The sequence below is a fragment of the Rhinopithecus bieti genome, unplaced genomic scaffold, assembly GCF_001698545.2.
Source record: "Rhinopithecus bieti isolate Rb0 unplaced genomic scaffold, ASM169854v2 scaffold_13262, whole genome shotgun sequence".
NCBI lineage: Eukaryota > Metazoa > Chordata > Mammalia > Primates > Cercopithecidae > Rhinopithecus > Rhinopithecus bieti.
Genome location: NW_016808004.1, coordinates 3,983,563 through 4,002,987, shown reverse-complemented (window position 1 = coordinate 4,002,987; position 19,425 = coordinate 3,983,563). Strand labels below are relative to the sequence as shown.

Genomic DNA, 19,425 nt, shown 5'->3' with positions numbered 1-19,425 from the left:
CCACCTTAACCTCATTAGCGTTGGGCATAATCACCAGGCCAAGCGCCTTAAACTACGAGAGGCCCCATCCCACCCGCCCTGCCTTAGTCCTGCCACGTGTGCCAAACCCTGTTACACCCAACACCAACCAGGCCAGGCAGGGGGCTGGAGCCCAGGTGGGCTACAGGGAAGGGGGCACTCTTCTGAGCAGACAGATCTGGGAATCCTGGGTGGGAGAGACTGGGTATGACAGAGATTAAGGGATGTTTCCCTGGCCTCAGGGCTCTGTACTCGCCGGGGTCCTTCTGCCTGGATGTCCTTCCCCTGAAGCTTCCTCCTGTTCCATTCTCGGCTCAAGCTCCAGCTTCTCAGAGAAGCCTCCTGTGTTGGGAGTGGCTGCGAATGAACTGTCCCTACTGTTTTTCGCTCCACTATTCATTTGTGGTCCCTGTGCCCCCTCACCCCACAGAAACAGTGGCTTCTTGTGGGCAGGAGCTTGCTCTTTCATGTCCCCTGTGTGTCCCCCAGGTCCAAGCACCTTGTCTTGGCCACAGTAGGTGCTCAATACACATGTTGGCTGGACGGTGGCACTCTCAGCACCTGCACAGGCCACCCCAGACACCCCGCTTCATTCTTAGGAGGTGTCATCGTGTTCCTAGGACAGCGGGGAGAAGGGGACCTGCCAGTGTTGGCCTCCATTTGCCCCCAGCCAACTGCCCCCAAGGCTCTTGACTACTTTCTTACAGTACATCCTGCTGTGCTGGAATCGGCCCTCATGGGGCCACCTGGCACATGGCATTTGAGGCCCTCGTGGCTGACCAGATCTCCCCCAACAGTGCCCTGTCTGCTGCCTCCAGGGCTGGCTTCCCCTTCAGACTGGAGTCCCCTGAGGGGCTCTGTCCCTCCCCTGCTCTGGTAGCCCCCTCCATCCTCCCTCCCTCCACTCCATCTTTGGGGCATCCGAGTCACCTTTCTACCCCAGTGATCTGCCCAAGCCACTGCCCACTTCCCTCTGGATAAAGCCAGGTTCCCCGGTGTTCAAGACCCATCACAACTGCCCCCAGCCCAAGTCTTCCCCACCCAGCCACCTGGCAAACTGCTCCTTCTCTCAAAGGCCCAAACGTGGCCTCCTGGACTGCATCCCCCAGGCAGTCAGGCCCCGTCTCCACCTCACAGACACCTTGGGCGGAATCTGCTTCTTCCCATATCTGAGTCCTCCTTAGCCCCTGAGCTCCTCTGGGCAGGGCTGTTTCTTTCCATCTTTGTATTCCCAGGGGCCCGCAAATAAATGTTTGATGAACGAACAAGAGAGTGAATTCCAATTCCATGCAACAATGATTGGGCTCCTGGGCCCCAGGCCATGTGTCTGGCACTGGAAACGGAAGCTGCAGGATGCAGCCCCTGCCCTCATGGAGCTCCTCCTGTCAGAGGAGTGTGGGGACTGGACGAGCCCAGAGTAACTTGCAGGGGAACGAACAGGTAAGGGGCTGTGTGATGAGATGAGAGACTGGGAGAATAAACTAGAAAGTCTCTAGCTGTCCAGAAGCTCACTGTCCAGTCCAGATAAAGATCTGAAGTCAGTTCGTACTTAGCCAAGGGAAATGGCACAGACACCCATGGTCCCTATTTCAGACCAAGGCCACCAGACTGAGCTGGGACCTTGGGACAGACAAGCCATGTAGAAGTTAGGAGACTTCTCCTCCCTTTCCCAGGGTCCTGAGTACCTCTCCTCCCTGACCTCAGGTTTCCTCCTGGTGTCACCTTGGCCCCTCTTGGAAGCCAATTAGGCCCTCATTTCTGCAGCCGGGATTAATATGATTATGAACACCCCCAATCTCCCAGATGCTGATTCAGCCAGGAGCTTAGGAGGGGGAGGTCACTTTATAAGGGTCTGGGGGGGTGAGAGCCCAGAGTCATCCAGCCGGAGCCCTGAGTGGCTGAGCTCAGGCCTTCGCAGCATTCTTGGGTGGGAGCAGGCGCGGGGCAGCCACAAGGGCCACAGCCATGAATGGCACGGAAGGCCCTAACTTCTACGTGCCCTTCTCCAACGCGACGGGCGTGGTGCGCAGCCCCTTCGAGTACCCGCAGTACTACCTGGCCGAGCCATGGCAGTTCTCCATGCTGGCCGCCTACATGTTCCTGCTGATCGTGCTGGGCTTCCCCATCAACTTCCTCACGCTCTACGTCACCGTCCAGCACAAGAAGCTGCGCACGCCTCTCAACTACATCCTGCTCAACCTAGCGGTGGCCGACCTCTTCATGGTCTTCGGTGGCTTCACCAGCACCCTCTACACCTCTCTGCATGGATACTTCGTCTTCGGGCCCACAGGATGCAATGCGGAGGGCTTCTTTGCCACCCTGGGCGGTATGAGCCGGGTGCGGGTAGGGCATGCAGGAGCCTGGGAGCATGGAGGGGTCTGGGACAGTCCCCGGCTTGGTGGTGGTGGCTGAGGGGGCTTCTCCTTCTCCTCTCCTGTCAGTGTCACCCAAGGCCCTCATATGTTCAGTCAACAAACACCATTCACGGTGATAGCCGGGCTGCTGTTTGTGCAGGGCTGGCACTGAACGCTACCTTCATCTTACCTGGAGCAATATGCGCTTGTCTAATTTCACAGCAAGAAAACTGAGCTGAGGCTCAAAGAAGTCAAGTGCCCTGCTGGGGGTCACACTGGGATGGGGGCAGAGCTGAGTTTGAAGCCCACATCCATCTTGGGCCGTGTTCGCAACACCAAGCCTCTGTTTCCCTCGGAAAACAGGTCAGACCCAGGCTGGGCACTGAGGAGAGAGCTGGGCAAGCCAGACTCCTCCTCTCTGGGGGCCCAAGCCCAGGGTAGGAAGTGGATTCTCCATGCTTCAGTCATTGAGTCTTCCCTGTGCTGGGTAATGGGCTCGGTCCCCTTTGGCATCCTCTGCCTCCCCTCCCAGCCCCCCGTCCTTGGGTGCCCCTCTAGCCTCCATGCCACGCTCCAAGGCTCCTGGTGTTGAGAACTGCATGCAGCCCCTCTAAAGCAGCTGCTTTTTGCTTTAGAATAATGTCTTGCATTTAACAGGAAAACAGATGGGGGTGCTGCAGAGATAACAGATCCCACTTAACAGAGGGGAAAACTGAGGCAGGGAGAAGGGAATAGACTTATTTAGGGATGTGGCCCGGCAGCAACAACAGCCTAGGTCTCCTGGCTGTGATCCAGGAATACCTCCGCTGAGATGCAGGAGATGTTAGCGGCAGCCATTGCAAAGCTGGGTGACGAAGGGAGCTTAACGCCAGTCACAAGCGTCCCCCTGCCAGCCTTACCCTCTCTCCCCCATGTCCAGGCTGCTGCCTCGGTCCCACTCTCAGGGAATCTCTGGCATTGCTGGGTGTTTGTTACATTCAGTAATCACAGACCACCCAGTTCTGGCCAGAAGGTGGTGCGCCACATACGGATGGTTGTTCTCTGCAGCGTCAGTCCCAGTTTACAATTATTGTCCCTTTCACTGTTAGGAATGTCCCAGTTTGGTTGATTAACTATATGGCCACTCTCCCTGTGGAACTTCATGGGGTGGTGAGCAGGGCAGATGTCTCAATTTCATCATTTCCTTCTTCTTCCTCTGGGCAAAGCATTGCCCATTGCTTCATGGCTCCTAGGAGAGGGCCACACTTGCCCATGTTATTTCATCTCCCGAGAAGGGAGAGGGGGGAAGGACTGCCAATTCTGGGTTTCCGCCACCTCTGCGTTCCTTCCCAACAAAGAACTCTGCCCCACATTAGGATGCATTCTTCTGTTAAAAACAAGCAAAAAAACCCACAACTCCCTACTGGGTTCCCAGTCCAATCGTGACCCCCTGATCTGATTCGTGTCCCTCTTGGACCCAGAGCACTCAGCAAATAACTTCCCCCATTCCCTGGAGCTTCTTTGCCCAGCTCTCCTCAGCATGTGGTCCCTCTGCCCCTTCCCGCTCCTCCCAGTGCCACGCTCTCTCCTTCCCCAAGGCCTCCTCAAGTCCCTCTCCCACTCCTGGTTGCCTTCCTAGCTACCCTCTCCCTATCTAGGGGGAGTGCACCCTCCTTAGACAGGCAGTGGGGTCTGTGCTGACAGCCTGCTGACTGCCTTGCAGGTGAAATCGCCCTGTGGTCCTTGGTGGTCCTGGCCATCGAACGGTACGTGGTGGTGTGTAAGCCCATGAGCAACTTCCGCTTCGGGGAGAACCATGCCATCATGGGCGTTGCCTTCACCTGGGTCATGGCGCTGGCCTGCGCCGCACCCCCCCTCTTCGGCTGGTCCAGGTAATGGCATTGAGCAGAAGGGAAGAGGCTCCAGGGGCTCTTTGTAGGGTCCTCCAGTCAGGACTCAAACCCAGTAGTGTCTAGTTCCAGGCACTGGCCTTGTATGTCTCCTGGCCCAAATGCCCACCCAGGGTAGAGGTGTAGGGCAGAATAAATAGACTCTAATGTTGCTAAAAGCACTGGTCCCATCTCCTGAGCTCTATGTAAAAGAGAATCCAAGACATCCCAACCCTTCACCTTGGCTGTGCCCCTAATCCTCAACTAAGCCAGGCGCAAATTCCAATCCTCTTTGGTCTAGTACCCTGGGGGCAGCCCCCTCTAACCTTGGGTCTCAGCAGCAGGGGAGGCCACACCTTCCTAGTGCCAGTGGCCATATTGTGGCCCCTGGGAACTGGGTCCCATTCAGCCTCTAGGCGATTGTCTCCAAATGGGGCTGAGATGAGACACAGTGGGGACAGTGGTTTGGACAATAGGACCGGTGACTCTGGTCCCCAGAGGCCTCATGTCCCTCTGTCTCCAGAAAATTCCCACTCTCACTTCCTTTTCTCCTCAGTCTTGCTAGGGTCCATTTCTTACCCCTTGCTGAATTTGAGTCCACCCCCTGGACTTTTCCCCCATCTTCTCCAATCTGGCCTAGTTCCATCCTCCGGAAGCACAGCCTCTGGACGCTCTGGGTTTCCTGAGGCCAGTCAACTGTCCCCAATATCAGGAACCATTGCCACATCCTAACAACGTGCCCTGGAAACCTCTTGTTTCCAGAAGCTGCACAAAGATCCCTTAGATACCCTGTGTGTCCATCTTTGACCTGGAAAATATTCTCGCCCTGGGGCTAGGAAGACCTCAGTTTGTACAAACTGCCTCAAATACGGAGCCTGAGCGCTCTCCCTCCTCCTCACCAACCTCTGCCTGGCATAACCCTAGGCTCAGCGGGCAGTGGATGCTGGGGCTGGGCATGCCGGGAGAGGCTGGGTGCTGTCATCTGGTACCGCAGCCACCAGTGAAGCCACACTGATTCCACAAGGTGCATCTGCATCCCCATCTGATCCATATTCCATCCTGTCACCCAGCCATGCAGATGCTATGAGCCCCTTTTCCAGGGAGGGAATGTGAAGCCCCAGAAAGGGCCAGTGCTCAGCAGGCGCCTTGGCTGTTCCCAAGTTCCTCACAGGCGGGTTCTCCCTACTTGCCCGTCCTCAGGTACATCCCCGAGGGCTTGCAGTGCTCGTGCGGAATCGACTACTACACGCTCAAGCCAGAGGTCAACAACGAGTCCTTTGTTATCTACATGTTCGTGGTCCACTTCACCATCCCCATGATTATCATCTTCTTCTGCTACGGGCAGCTCGTCTTCACCGTCAAGGAGGTACGGGCCCGGGAGTGGGCAGCCTCACGGCTCTGACAGTCCAGCCCCCAGCATGTATCTGTGGCTCCTGCTCCCTGGAGGAGCCATGGTCTGGACCCGGGTCCCTTGTCTTGCAGGCCGCTGCCCAGCAGCAGGAGTCCGCCACCACACAGAAGGCAGAGAAGGAGGTCACCCGCATGGTCATCATCATGGTCATCGCTTTCCTGATCTGCTGGGTGCCCTACGCCAGTGTGGCATTCTACATCTTCACCCACCAGGGCTCCAACTTCGGTCCCATCTTCATGACCATCCCAGCGTTCTTTGCCAAGAGTGCCGCCATCTACAACCCTGTCATCTATATCATGATGAACAAGCAGGTGCCTACTGCGGGTGGGAGGGCCCCAGTGTCCCAGGCCACAGGCACTGCCTGCCAAGGACAAACTGCATCCCAGGGCAGGGGAGGGGGCTCCATCAGGGCTACTGGCAGCAGTCTTGGGTCAGCAGTCTCAATGGGGAGTGTGTGAGAAATGCAGATTCCTGGCCCCACCCAGATCTGCTGAATGTCAGGGAGGGCCCAGGAACCTGCATTTCCAACAAGCTCTCCACAGGTGGCTCAGATGCTCACTGAGGTGGGAGAAGCTCCAGTCCAGATAGTTCTGGAAGCCCAATGTCAAAGTCAGAAGGTCCCAAGACGGGAATGGATGGGCCAGTCTCCATAAAGCTGAATAAGGAGCTAAAAAGTCTTATTCTGAGGGGTAAAGGGGTAAAGGGTTCCTCTCCAAGGACACCAGAAGTTGGGGTAAACAGTCTCTGAAGTCAGCTCTGCCACTTTCTAACTGTGTGACCCCAAGCAAGTCAATTCCCCTCTCTGTGCTTTGGTTTCCTCATCCATAGAAAGGGCAAAACACCAAAACTCTCAGATTACAGGAGATAATTTACAGAACACCCTTGGCACACAGAGGGCACCATGAAATATCATGGGCGACACAGCCCCCTCGTGCTCGGTCCCTGGCATCTCTGGGGTGAGGAGCATCTGCTTAGCAAGTTTCCTCCAGGAAGCCAGATTTGAGTGGACGGGGCGCTGGAACTGTGAGGGGCAGAAGCAGGGAAAGGGTCGGGGCAAACCTCACTAACGTGTCAGTTCCAAGCACACTGTGGGCAGCCCTGGCCCTGACTCAAGCCTCTTGCCTTCCAGTTCCGGAACTGCATGCTCACCACCATCTGCTGCGGCAAGAACCCGCTGGGTGACGACGAGGCCTCTGCCACTGTGTCCAAGACGGAGACTAGCCAGGTGGCCCCGGCCTAAGACCTGCCTAGGACGCTGTGGCCGACTGTAGGTGTCTCCCGTCCCCCACACCCTCCCCCAGCCACAGCCATCCCACCAGGAGCAGCGCCTGTGCAGAATGAACGAAGTCACATAGGCTCCTTCATTTTTTTTTTTTTAAGAAATAATTAATGAGAGAAAAACGAGGCTCCTCACTCACCTGGGACGGCCTGAGAAGGGACATCCACCAACACTTACTGATCTGGAGTCCCAGGTTCCCCAAGGCCAGCGGGATCTGTGACCCTCCTCCTCCCAACTCATCTTTCAGGAACACGAGGATTCTTGCTTTCTGGAAAAGTGTCCCAGCTTAGGGATATGTGTCTAGCACAGAATGGGGCACACAGTAGGTGCTTAATAAATGCTGGATGGATGCAGGAAGGAATGGAGGAATGAAAGCGAAGGGATAACATATCTATCCTCTCAGATCCTCTTAGCAGCAGCAACTCATACTTGGCTAATGATAAGGAGCAGTTGTTTTTCCCTCCCTGGGCCTCATTTTCTTCCCCTATAAAATGGAAATCCCAGATCCCTGGTCCTGCCTACACGCAGCTACTGAGAGGACCAAAAGAGGTGTGTGTGTGTGTGTGTGTGTGTGTCTATGTGTGTGTTTCAGCACTTTGTAAATAGCAAGAGCTGTACAGATTCTAGTTCATGTTGTGAATAACATCAATTAATGTAACTAGTTAATTATTATGATTATCACCTCCTGATTGTGAATATTCTGAGACTGGGCATTCGGATGATGGGGTTTCACCCAGCCTCGGGGCAGGTTTTTAAAAATTAGCTAGGCATCAAGGCCAGACCAGGGCTGGGGCTGGGCTGCAGGCAAGGACAGTCACAGGAATGCAGAATGCAGTCATCACACCTGAAAAAACAACATTGGGGGAGTGGGGCGATGAAGGCCAAGTTCCCAGTGAGGGTGAGATTTGGCCTGGGGTCTCACCCCTACTGTGAGGCCCCAGACCCCATGCCTCCCCTTCCCAGTGTGGCCTGTGGAGAGACAGGCCTTTCTCTCAGCCTCTGGAAGTTACCTGCTCTTTTGCCCTAGCACCTGGGCCCCAGCATCTAGGACATGGAGCCTCTAGAAGACATGCTCACCGGCCCACGTTTAATGAACAGCTGAGTCCCTGATGTCATCCTTATCTCAAAGAGCTTAGAAACAAAGAGTGGGAAATCACACTGGGCCCACCTTCCCTGGGAATGTTCATGGGCCCCAGTTTCCAGTTTCCCTTGCCAGACAAGCCCATCTTCAGCAGTTGCTAGTCGATTCTCCATTCTGGAGAGTCTGCTCCAGAAAGCTGGCCACATCTCTGAGGTGTCAGAATTGAACTGCCTCAGTAACTGCTCCCCACTCTCCATATAGGCAAAGCCAGAAGCTCTAGCTTTACCCAGCTCTGCCTGGAGACTAAGGCAAATTGGGCCATTGAAAGATCAGCTCCTATGCTGGTATTAATGGTGGTGGGTTTTGTTGCTTTCAAACTCTTTATCCACAGGATAGATTGAAACTGCCAGCTTCCACCTGATCCCTGACCCTGGGATAGCTGGATTGAGCAATGGGCAGAGCCAAGCAGCACAGAGTCCCCTGGGGCTAGAGGTGGAGGAAGCAGCCCTGGGAATGGGAAAAACCCCAACTTTGGGGTCATAGAGTCACAGGTGACCCATAAAACTGCAAACAAGTTTTGTCACCTCTCTGAGCTTCCTTATCTGCAAAAGAGAATCTTAAAACTGACCTTGGCTGGGCACAGTGGCTCACACCTGTAATCCCAGCACCTTGGGAGGCCAAGGCGGGCAGATCACGAGGTCAGGAGTTTGAGACCAGCCTGACCAACATGGTGAAGCCCCATCTCTACTAAAAATACAAAAATTAGCTGGGCATGGTGGCAGGCACCTGTAATCCCAGCTACTCAGGGGACTGAGGCAAGAGAATCACTTGAATCCGGGAGGGAGAGATTGCAGTGAACCGAGATCATACCACTGCACTCCAGCCTGGGCAACAGAGGGAGAGTCCATCTCAAAACAAAACAAAACAAACAAACAACAACAAAAAACAAACACCTGATCCTAACGGGATTAGATGAGATTGTGGACTTTAAGTGGCCAGCCTACTGCCTGGCATGCAGTAGATGACAGACTTTGGCAATACTGGGCCTCAGTTCAGAGCTGGCCTTACTAGAGACCCTGTCCCAAAGGGAACAGGATGGAGCTATAGCTCCCGAGAGTCACTCCCTCCTCCAAGGTGAGGAAGGGGGACAGGAGCATGAGATAGCAGATCCTCGGTGCCTTGGTGGGGCTGGACACATCGTGCTGGGATCTCTATCATTGCCCCTCTTTACTCTGACTCACTAGGTAATATCAGTCAGGGTACTTTTAGTTGCAAGTGATAGGAAATCCAGCTCATTTGGGCTGAAGCAAAAGGCACACATTGCTGGCTCCACATGAACAAAAAGCCCGGGGCTTCAGGTACAGCATATCCCATGCCTGAGATGGGGATTAATTCTGTGATTGGCTAGGCCTAGGTCACCTGATCATACGTAGCTCATTTATGCCTAAGGTTGCAATTTTTTGGATTTTTGCAATCGGACCTTGGCGATGACCTTGAACAGTAAGATATAAATAACTCCCACATGCTTAGCGTTCCAATAATGGAACACTAGGCATACACAGGTCTAACTGCATCACCATGACTGGAATGGGGATTCATCCTCTGATTGGCCAGACCTAGGTCACATGCTTACCCTGCAACCCAAGCAGGCTGAAGGGGAGAGGTAGGTTTCACAAAGGAAAGCCCAGGTGCTGTTACCTGAAGTAGGAGGGCAGGAGGCAGGGTGAGCAGAGCCTACATCAACCCAGAGGGAATGGACTCTAAGTTGGTATTTTCTGGGTACACGGCTGGACCAGGCCTCCCTCTCTCCTCATCTCAGGGACATGAGGGAGAAGATTCCTATGAGTGGTCCCAAAGGTTTTGGCACCCTTTGTTTTGGATGCTGTGTTGGGCCAGGGTGGCAGTGGGTGGGACAGTGGCATCTTAGCTGTCCTGACTTGCAGGGAGCCCATCCCAGCTCCCCACCCCAACCCCAACCCAGTCCACTTTTCTGAGAAATGGTACATTTGCCCCAGCCTCATGTCCAGAGGAAAATTTTACTCTAACACCAGAACATTCTCTCGTTTGTCCTGATAGACAGGAAAGCCTCCACCTCCTTAATTTACAAATGACTTGACAGCTGCTTAGTGGCACTTGCATACAGAAAGAGAAGGAGCTGCTGCCCTAAGCTGCAGTAAGTTTGTCCACACCTCATCTCCAGGCAGCCAGCAGGCGGTACAACCTAAGAGGTACAGCCTCTTAGGTACAATGGCAGCTCCATTCAACCAAACCTGAGCAAGCTGACCCCATGCCAGAATGCACTGGGGACTCGGATGGCCACAGAGCTGTCTCACACCAAGGGAGACATGCCCCCCTGAAAGCCTGAGGTGCTCCCTAAGGAGACAGTGGGAGCCCCTCCCAACTCTGTAGCTTCCGGGCAAGTCCTCTTTTCTTTCTTCCTTCCTTTCTTTTTCTTTCTTTCTTTCTTTCTCTTTCTTTCTTCCTTCCTTCCCTCCTTCCTTTCTTTCTTTCTTTTCTTTCTCTTTTTCTTTCTTTTCTTTCTTTCTCTTTCTTTCTTTCTTTTTCTTTCTTCCTTCCTTCCCTCCTTCCTTTCTTTCTCTTTCCTTCTTCTTTCCTTCCTTCCTCCTTCCTCTTTCTTCTTTCCTTCCTTCCTTCCTTCCTTCCTTCCTTCCTTCCTTCCTTCCTTCCTTCCTTCCTTCGATGGAGTCTCGCTTTGTCACCCAGACTAGAGTACAGTGGTGCCATCATAGCTCACTGTAGCCTCGACTTCCCAGTCTCAAGCAATCCTCCTGTCTCAGCCTCTCAAGTAACTGGGACCACAGGCACACACCACCACACCTAACTTTTTTTTTTTTTTGAGACGGAGTCTCGCTCTGTCGCCCAGGCTGGAGTGCAGTGGCGCAATCTCGGCTCACTGCAAGCTCTGCCTCCCGGGTTCAGGCCATTCTCCTGCCTCAGCCTCCCGAGTAGCTGGGACTACAGGCACCCGCCACCGCGTCCGGCTAATTTTTTGTATTTTTAGTAGAGACAGGGTTTCACCGTGGTCTCAATCTCCTGACCTTGTGATCCGCCCGCCTCGGCCTCCCAAAGTGCTGGGATTACAGGCGTGAGCCACCACCAACTTATTTTTTATTTTTTGTAGAGATGGAGTCTCCCTATGTTGCCCTGGCTGGCTTTGAACTTCTGACCTCAAAGGATCTTCCTGCCTTAGCCTCTCAAAGTGCTGTGACTACAGGCATGAGCCACTGTACTTGGTTTGGGCAAGTCCCTGAATTGCTCCAAGACTCAGGCCCCTCAGCTATACAGGAGAGAATTATCCCACTTGGTAGAATTGTCTGCAGGGACTAATGAGAGTATTTGTATAAAGGGTGCTGTGCACAGTAGACATTCAATAAATGTGAATTTCCTTCCCAGAGACATGAACTAAGTTCAAAGGAGCCAGCCCCTTGTGTGGTGGGAAATGGACACGTAAGGAGATTAACACAGAGAGGGGGATCTCGCAAAAGTGGGGAAGCAAGTGCTAACTGCCCCGATAGTCATTCCCTTTCCTTCTGTTAATAGTATCATACTAGGTTCTAGCTGGGCACCTGGGTGCTCAACACAACACAGTATCTTTCAGCTTCTTTTGCACTGTGGTGGCAGGACATTAAGGTCCAGTCACTGTAAGGTACTCAGAAATGATGTGTGCAGTCTCTGGGTTGTGCATTTTGGAGAATGGAAGTGCCCTCCTTTTCCTCTCGTCTTTTCTTCCTGCTGGCTGGAAGGTAGTCATGATGACTGGAGCTTCCGCACCCATATTAGATCACGAGATAGAATCTGAGGACAGAGAATGGCAGTGTTCTCTGGTGTGTCTCACCATAGTTCCCCCATGCTGTCTTAACAGCCCTGGCCAACTTACACTTCAAGAGTTTCAAGAGGGAAGAGTTTCATGGTTTCTTGTTTAAGTCAATTGTGATTTTGGAGTTTTAGCCAATTTATTTTCCTTCCTTCCTTCCTCCCTTCCTTCCTTCCTCCTTCCTTCCTTCCTTCCTTCCTTCCTTCCTTCCTTCCTTCCTTTGCTTTTCTTCTCTTCCTTTCTTTCTTTTCTTTTTTTTTTTTTTGAGACGGAGTCTGGCTCTGTCGCCCAGGCTGGAGTGCAGTGGCCGGGTCTCAGCTCGTTGCAAGCTCCGCCTCCCGGGTTTACTCCATTCTCTTGCCTCAGCCTCCCGAGTAGCTGGGACTACAGGCGCCCGCCACCTTGCCCGGCTAGTTTTTTGTATTTTTTTAGTAGAGACGGGGTTTCACCGTGTTAGCCAGGATGGTTTCGATCTCCTGACCTAGTGATCCGCCCGTCTCGGCCTCCCAAAGTGCTGGGATTACAGGCTTGAGCTACCGCGCCCAGCCTCTTTTCTTTTCTTTTTTGAGACACAGTCTTGCTCTATTGCCCAGGCTGGAGTGCAGTGCCGCGATGTCGGCTCACTACAACCTCTGCCTCCTGGGTTCAAGCGATTCTCCTCCCTCAGCCTCCCGAATAGCTGGGATTACAAGAGCGCACAACCACGCCCGGCTAATTTTTTGTATTTTTAGTAGAGACAGGGTTTTGCCATGTTGCCCAGGCTGATCTCGAACTCCTGAGCTCAAGTAATCCGCCTGCCTCAGCCTCCCAAAGTGCTGAGATTACAGACATGAGCCACCATGTCTGGCCTATGGCCTATTTCTTTACTAAAACAAAGGGCTTCCAGGCTGCAGCCCAGGAACTCAGGAAGATCGAAGGTCCTCTCTGAACTTCAGCTTCTCCATGTATAAATAAAATAGTGACTATAAAATATTTATATGGACGTCGACTGTGGCAGTTATTCTACCCCACCCTTTACGCATTTACTGACTCAAAGTCAGGAAAGAAAAGTCACAAATGTCCTGATGTTACAGGGGCTGGAGTTACACAAAGCAGACACCCTAAAACTGCTTCCAAAAGTTCAGAACTGTGATCTTCAGAACTGAGATCTTCAGAACTGTAGGAAAGTTCACATGTAGGCCGACCCCATTCAGTGTTTCATAACTAGTTCTCAGCAGAAGTTACATTTCATATAGGCCTCAGTAAAAAAATCACAGAAGCTCACCAAGCGGCCCGTCCTCCCGGCAGTCTGATGCTCAGAATTACCATTTCCCTGTAAAAAGGCAATCCTCTAGAGGAATTTTTAGAATATGCAGCACATTTTAGAGCTTCTTCCCTTCGAATGCGAAACTCGATCCTGGCACAGCCGGGAGAAGGGTTTCGGATGAAGCTCGTGGGAATGTTTCTATCGCTGAGTGTTGCTCTACTTCTCAATTCTTGGAAGTGTCCCATAAATGTGATCAAAATTGCTGCCCCCATTTGTGCCAACTTCCATTTGCCTCTTTGCTTCGGCTCCTGCTCCAGCATAGTCCCGGAAGACGGTTTTCAGGCCTCCAGCACTGGGACCTCCAGGCATCACAGTAATGGGTACTGAGCACCGACTGTGTGCCAGGTGCTGCCCTGGGCACCAGGGATACTACCAGGAACAAGACAGACACAGCCCTGCTCCTCCCCCAGAGCGCAAAGGCTGGAGACACAGAAGGCAGAGCTGCGATTCAGAGCGCTTGAGGCTCTCCAGGAGCAATGCTGGGGCCTGGCAGAGCCCAGAGGAGGGGCCCCTAACCTTCTAGGGGCCAGGGAAGGCTTTTCTGAAGATGCGGCATCTACACTGAGGCCAAAAGATGAGTGGGAAAGAGTCCAGAGAAAGGGGGCAGTGCGTACAGAGGGGCCTTCTAGGCCAAGTGTATCAATTGGCTTGTACGGCAAGACAAACAACCCAACACTTCATGGCTTAAAACAACAAACTGTGTATCATTCATGACTCTGGATCAGCCAGACGGATCTGCTGATCTGAACCAAGCTTGGTCAATTTCGGCTGGGCTCATTCAAGCATCTGTGGTCAACTGGAGGGTTGGCTGGGGACTCGCTGGTTGACCCTCAGATGGCCGGGTAACAGGGGTGATGGCCATGGGCCTCAGCATCTGGCAGGCTAGCTAGGGCTAGTTCACATGGCAATGGGACTGGCATACCATCACTTCTGCCATTGGTCAAAGCAAGTCATAAGATTTAAGGAATCCGCTCAGATTTAAGAAATGTGGGAGAGGCCAGGTGCAGTGGCTCATGCCTGTAATACCTACACTTTGGGAGGCCAGGTGGGAGGTCACTTGAGGCCAGGAGTTCAAGACCAGCCTGGACAACATAGCAAGATTCCATTTCTAGTATATATACACATATATATTTTTTCTAGTATATATGTAAAATTTCTAGTGTGTACATATATATATATACACACACACATACACACACACACACACACACACATATATATATATATATATTTTTTTTTAATTAGCCAGGCATAGTGGCATGTGCCTGAGTCCCAGCCACTTGGAAGACTGAGGTGGGAGACCACTTGAGCCCAGAAGGTCAAGGCTGCAGTGAGCTATGATTGCACCACTGCACTTCAGCCTGGGCGACAGAGTGAAACCCTGTCTCAACAAACAAACAGACAAACAAGAAATGTGAGAGGGGTTGCAAAGTTGCATTGCAAATGGGCATAGATATGGGCAGGAGTGAAAAATTGGGGGCAATTCTGCATCAGTTCAACACACACAGAGGAGACAAAAGGGTCCTGATATCAGCACATGGCCCAATTCCAGGAGCCACAATGTGGGTGAATTGTGGGATTTGAGCGGGGAGGAGGCTCTTTAAGTCAGACGGAAGAGCATGAACTTTCACCCAAGGGCAGTGGGCAGCCATGCAGGGTGCTAGGCAGGGAAGTGAAATCTGATTTCACTTTAGAACACTTTGATGGCCACAGCCTCCCCGAGTCCAGATCTCTGGTGATGGAGAGTCCTCTGGGAAAATTCCAAAATCAAGAGACTACCTAGAGAAGAATGCATGTCTGTTTAAAACCCATCCCTTCCTCAGAGGTAACCACCTTCTACTATTACCTTGGTATGAATCCATTCAGAACATTTTTCTACTGCTTGTGACTGGTAAGATAACAAAAACAAAAAAAGTTGAATAAAATTAAAAAGAACTATTGTGCCTTCACACACACACACACACACACAAACACACACGTTTTGTCTTCTCAGTAGCTGGGGCATACTCTCCGATACATTCTGGTTCACTCCTTTTCACTACTGCATACTATTCCACTGTGAGAATAGGCCACAATTTACTTGTCTACTCTCCACCTGATGGGCATTTCTGTTGTTCTGAATTTCCGCTAAGATTGAAATGAACATCTTTGCATGTAAATGTATACATTTGTCTCAGATCTACACCTAGAGTGGAATGGGTGGGTTGTGGAGTGAGTCCCTCCTTAGTTGTATGAAACATTGCTGAATTGCTTTCTAAGGCAGCTACCAACTCACTCCCCACCCCCAGCAGCCATACTTTCTTTGAATCCTGGTCACTCAGTATTGATAGACACATCTTTGTCATTTTGCTGAGTGTGAAGTACAGCCTCATCCTTGTTTGTTTTCTTTTCTTTTCCCTTTTCTTTTTTTTTTTTTTTTTTGACAGGGTGTTACTCTACTGTAGCCCAGGCTGGAGTGCAGGGGTATGATCACAGTTCCCTGCAGCCTTGACCTCCCAGGCTCAAGCAATCCTCCTGCCTCAGCCTCCCAGGTAGCTGGGACTACAGGTGCACACCACCATGCCCAGCTAATTTTTGTATTTTTTGGTAGAGACAGGATTTCACTTTTTTGCCTAGGCTGGTCTTGAACTCCTGGGCTCAAGCGATCCTCCTGCCTCAGCCTCCCGAAGTGCTGGGATTACAGGTATGAGCCACCACACCTGGCCCCTCATCCTTGTTTTAATCCACCTTGTCATTTTATTTTATTTTTATTTATTTTTGAGACACAGTTTTGCTCTTGTTGCCTAGGCTGGAGTGCAATGGCTCAATCCTGGCTCATTGCAGTCTCCAGCTCCCAGGTTCAAGTGATTCTCCTGCCTCAGCCTCCCAAGTAGCTGGGACTACAGGTGCACACCACCACGCCCAGCTAATTTTGTATTTTTAGTAGAGATGAAGTTTCACCATGTTGGCCAGGCTGGTCTCAAACTCCTGACCTCAGGTGATCCGCCCACCTCAGCCTCCCAAAGTGCTAGGATTATAGGCGTGAGTCCCTGCACCAGCCTACCTTGTCATTTTAGATGGCTAGAGAATATTCTACAGAAAGGGTGTGATTTAGCCAGGCCTTGGGTGTTCGCTCGGAATTTTTTTTTTCTTTTGTCAATTTGATGGGAAAAAGCAGTATTTCACCATTGTTTCAATTTGAATTTTCTCAAATGCCAAGGAGGTTGAGTGTCCATTTTCCTGTTCCTGTTCCTCAGCCTTTAGGCTGGCGAATTGCCTGTTTACATTCTTTGTCCATTGTCCCAGTGGATGTTGTCCTTATCTATGAAGATTTTTGCTAAGCATCCTCCCATATTATGTCTTTAAAAACAAAACCAAAGGAGGGCACAGGCCCAGAGAGCCTGACTGGCCTCAGAAGGGGCTACTCTGATCTAGGGGGATGTGCTCTTGGCAAAAGTAGCAGTTGAGCTGCCTCCAACTGCTACTTTTTCAGAAACTGAGGCCAGCAGTGGCGTGGGGCAGCCCATTGCTCACCTGGTAAGATTAGAGGGCCGCCTCAGCGGCCTTCCTGACAACACAGGTGATCCCAATTCCTCATCAGCATCTCCAGCCCCTGGTGGGCAGAGGGCACAGGAGAGATCAAGCATCTCAGCTCCCATCATTGTACCATGGGGACTGAGACCCAGAGAAGTCAAGCGATGCCCCCAACCTTACACAGGAGTGGGTAGTCCAGCTGGGGCTCCCTACAGAAGGCAGGCTGCTGTGCCCCATCCCACACCTACAGCCCCAGTCAGTAGCTTGGAGTGCTCCCAGCCCAATCACGGCTGATTGGAGTGGTGGTGGGGGGGCGGGGTGGGGGGCGCTGCTGGTATATAAGCCTAGCGGGCAGGCCCGGCAGACTCACACCCGGGTGAGGGGTCTGCCGGCTCCACCTGTCGGTCTCATGGCTCCTGGGAGTGTCACCAGCGACATCTCACCCTCCTCGACTTCCACAGCAGGATCATCCAAGTCTACTGAATCTGAAAAGCCCGGTGAGCAAGAGGAGGCAACCCCTGCCTCATCCCGGCGAGCCCACTCCCTGGGTTGCCCTTGACGCTCCACAACCACTCCTCGTCCTTTCCCAGCCTGGCCCCAGCACCCACCTAGCACCCAGCTGCTGAGCTCAACTGCCTTTTGGCTGAAAAGCTGATCTACAGGTAGCAAGGCCAGGTAGGGGCTGGGGGCTGGGGCTGGCTAAGCTCAGGGAAGAGCCACAGGGCCTCCCAGCTGGAGCCCATTTCCTGCTGGAGACCGTAGCCCATAGCCGGACTGCAGCTGTGGGCAGCTAGTTGGAGGGACTGGGGCAGGAACATTTCATGCAGGGTTAGGCCTTCCAATTTTCAACCAAGAAACTCCTCAGGGTTTATCTGGACATGAGGGTCCACCGAGGCAAACCAGGCCCAGTTCACTCCCTTGAGGAACTCCCGGTCTGACGGGGAAGCCCAGTCCGTGGCTAGGTGCTGTTTGCTAATGTGGTGTGTGCTTCAGTGGTGGTCATCCAGAGCTGGGGGAGCCCAGAGGAGTCCCCTAACCCACTCTGGGACGTCAGGGAAGGCTTCCCAGAAGAGATGACCCTGAAGGATGGGTGTGCCTCAGCCAGGGGAAGTATTCTATTTGCCAAGACACCGAGGAAGATAGGGAGGGGGTCCCGGTGCCAAGAAGAAGAAGGGCAGAGTTAACTGGGAAGTCAGAAGTCAGAGGTATCCAAACCAAGGTGGATTTTGAGCCTTGAAGGATGAGTGAGAGCAGCCTGCATAGCCAGGAGGAGAAAGGCATCCCAGGCAAAGGAAATGGCATGGGCTAAGGCCTAGAGGCCAGTGCGCCAGCAGCTTGTCTCGGAAGCTGCATCTTCCTTCTGGGAACGAGGGAAGTGCTGGGGCAGTGCTGGGGGAGCAGTGGGAGGAGGGGCCCATCACACAGGGCCTCCAAGGCCGTCTTCGGTTAGGTCAGCTCTTCTATTGAACGGGAACCATGGACGGTTTCAAGCAGGGAGGTGAGGGGTGTGAGATGCAACGAGGGGAATGCATGGGGTGGGGAAGAGGCAGTGGAGAGGAGGCTGGGGCTGGGGAGTTGGAGAGGAGAGGCCAGAATATGGAGAGAAAAAACCTATGGAGAGGCCTCAAGTGGGTGTGGTGGGGAGGAGAGGGCCCAGAATGCCCCCAGTTCTTGCTTGGATGTTGGGTAGGTATGGGCAGTGGGGGGTGTGGGGCATTCCTGGAAGAGAGATGAAGGGCAGGTTTGGGGGGCTGAGCTCTGTTCTGGACATCCTGGTACACGGCAGGCATGGAATAGCTGCCGAATAAGGGGCTGGGGTGAGAGGGGACAGGCCTGAGGGAGGACTCTTGGGGGTGGCTCTCTGGGACAGACATGGTCTGGGGGAAGCAGAGGAGGCATTGGAGCTGCTCCTGAGGTCAGGCCAAGTGAAGACCCTTGGGAAGCCCTGTAGCACTGCAGCTGGGAGGGCTCAGACCTCCTCAGAGGCCCCCATCCCCTCTGTACAGATGAGAAGACTGAGGCCTAGAGGGCAGAATGAAACTCCTGAGAAACCGGGAGTGACCCAGGACTACACCAACTCAACGGTTTTGGCCCCCAGATGAATATTCCCACACTGGGCTCGTCACGGCTGGGAACCAACAGGGGTTGAATTGGATTACGTCTCTTTATAATTTTGCTCTAGATCTAGAGTTTCAGGAGTTTTTTTTGTTTGTTTGTTTTTTCTATTGAAAAAATTTTTTAATGTAGCCAATTGATTTTTTTAAGTCTTTTTTTTTTTTTTATTGGAGACAGGGTCTTTGTCACCCAGGCTGGAGTGCAGTGGTGTGACCTCAGCTCACTGCAGTCTCCACTTGCCAGGCTCAAGCAATCTTCCCACTTCAGCCTCCTGAGTAGCTAGGCCTACAGGCACACACCACCACACTCTGCTCATTTTTAAAGACTTTTGTAGAGTCGAGGTCTCACGATATTGCCCAGAATTTAAGTCTTTACATTCTGCAGATTGATCAGAAGTCAACATTTCCAGTCACCACATTTAAATCCGGTTTCACATTTTAATCCCTTTTATGCATTTCATGGTGACTGACAACTTCTCATGCTTCCCCCCACCCTTGATCCTACTTCATTTGCAACTTTTTTTATAACACCTTATTGAGAAATAATTCCCATACAATACAATTCACCCTTTAAAGTGTATAATGGCTTTTGGTATACTCAGAGTTGTGTATCCATCTCTATAATCAATTTTAGAATATATATATA

At 52.3% G+C, this 19,425-nt stretch overlaps 2 protein-coding genes across 2 annotated transcripts in view; both read left to right on the top strand.

Annotated features, from left to right (window-relative positions):
• Nucleotides 1–1,888: 1,888 nt before the first annotated feature.
• RHO (rhodopsin) lies at nucleotides 1,889–8,350 on the top strand. Its single transcript, XM_017885138.1, has 5 exons — nucleotides 1,889–2,344; nucleotides 4,075–4,243; nucleotides 5,441–5,606; nucleotides 5,723–5,962; nucleotides 6,781–8,350. Exons 1-5 carry the CDS (start codon nucleotides 1,984–1,986, stop codon nucleotides 6,889–6,891), a joined length of 1,047 nt encoding a protein of 348 aa, XP_017740627.1. The 5' UTR covers nucleotides 1,889–1,983; the 3' UTR covers nucleotides 6,892–8,350.
• An 8,724-nt stretch (nucleotides 8,351–17,074) lies between these two features.
• H1-8 (H1.8 linker histone) overlaps nucleotides 17,075–19,425 on the top strand; it is a 9,484-nt gene continuing 7,133 nt past the window's right edge. The window contains exons 1-2 of the mRNA XM_017884965.1: nucleotides 17,075–17,185; nucleotides 18,157–18,163. Coding sequence (XP_017740454.1) covers nucleotides 17,075–17,185; nucleotides 18,157–18,163 — 118 coding nt within the window. The remainder of the gene's footprint in view (nucleotides 17,186–18,156; nucleotides 18,164–19,425) is intronic.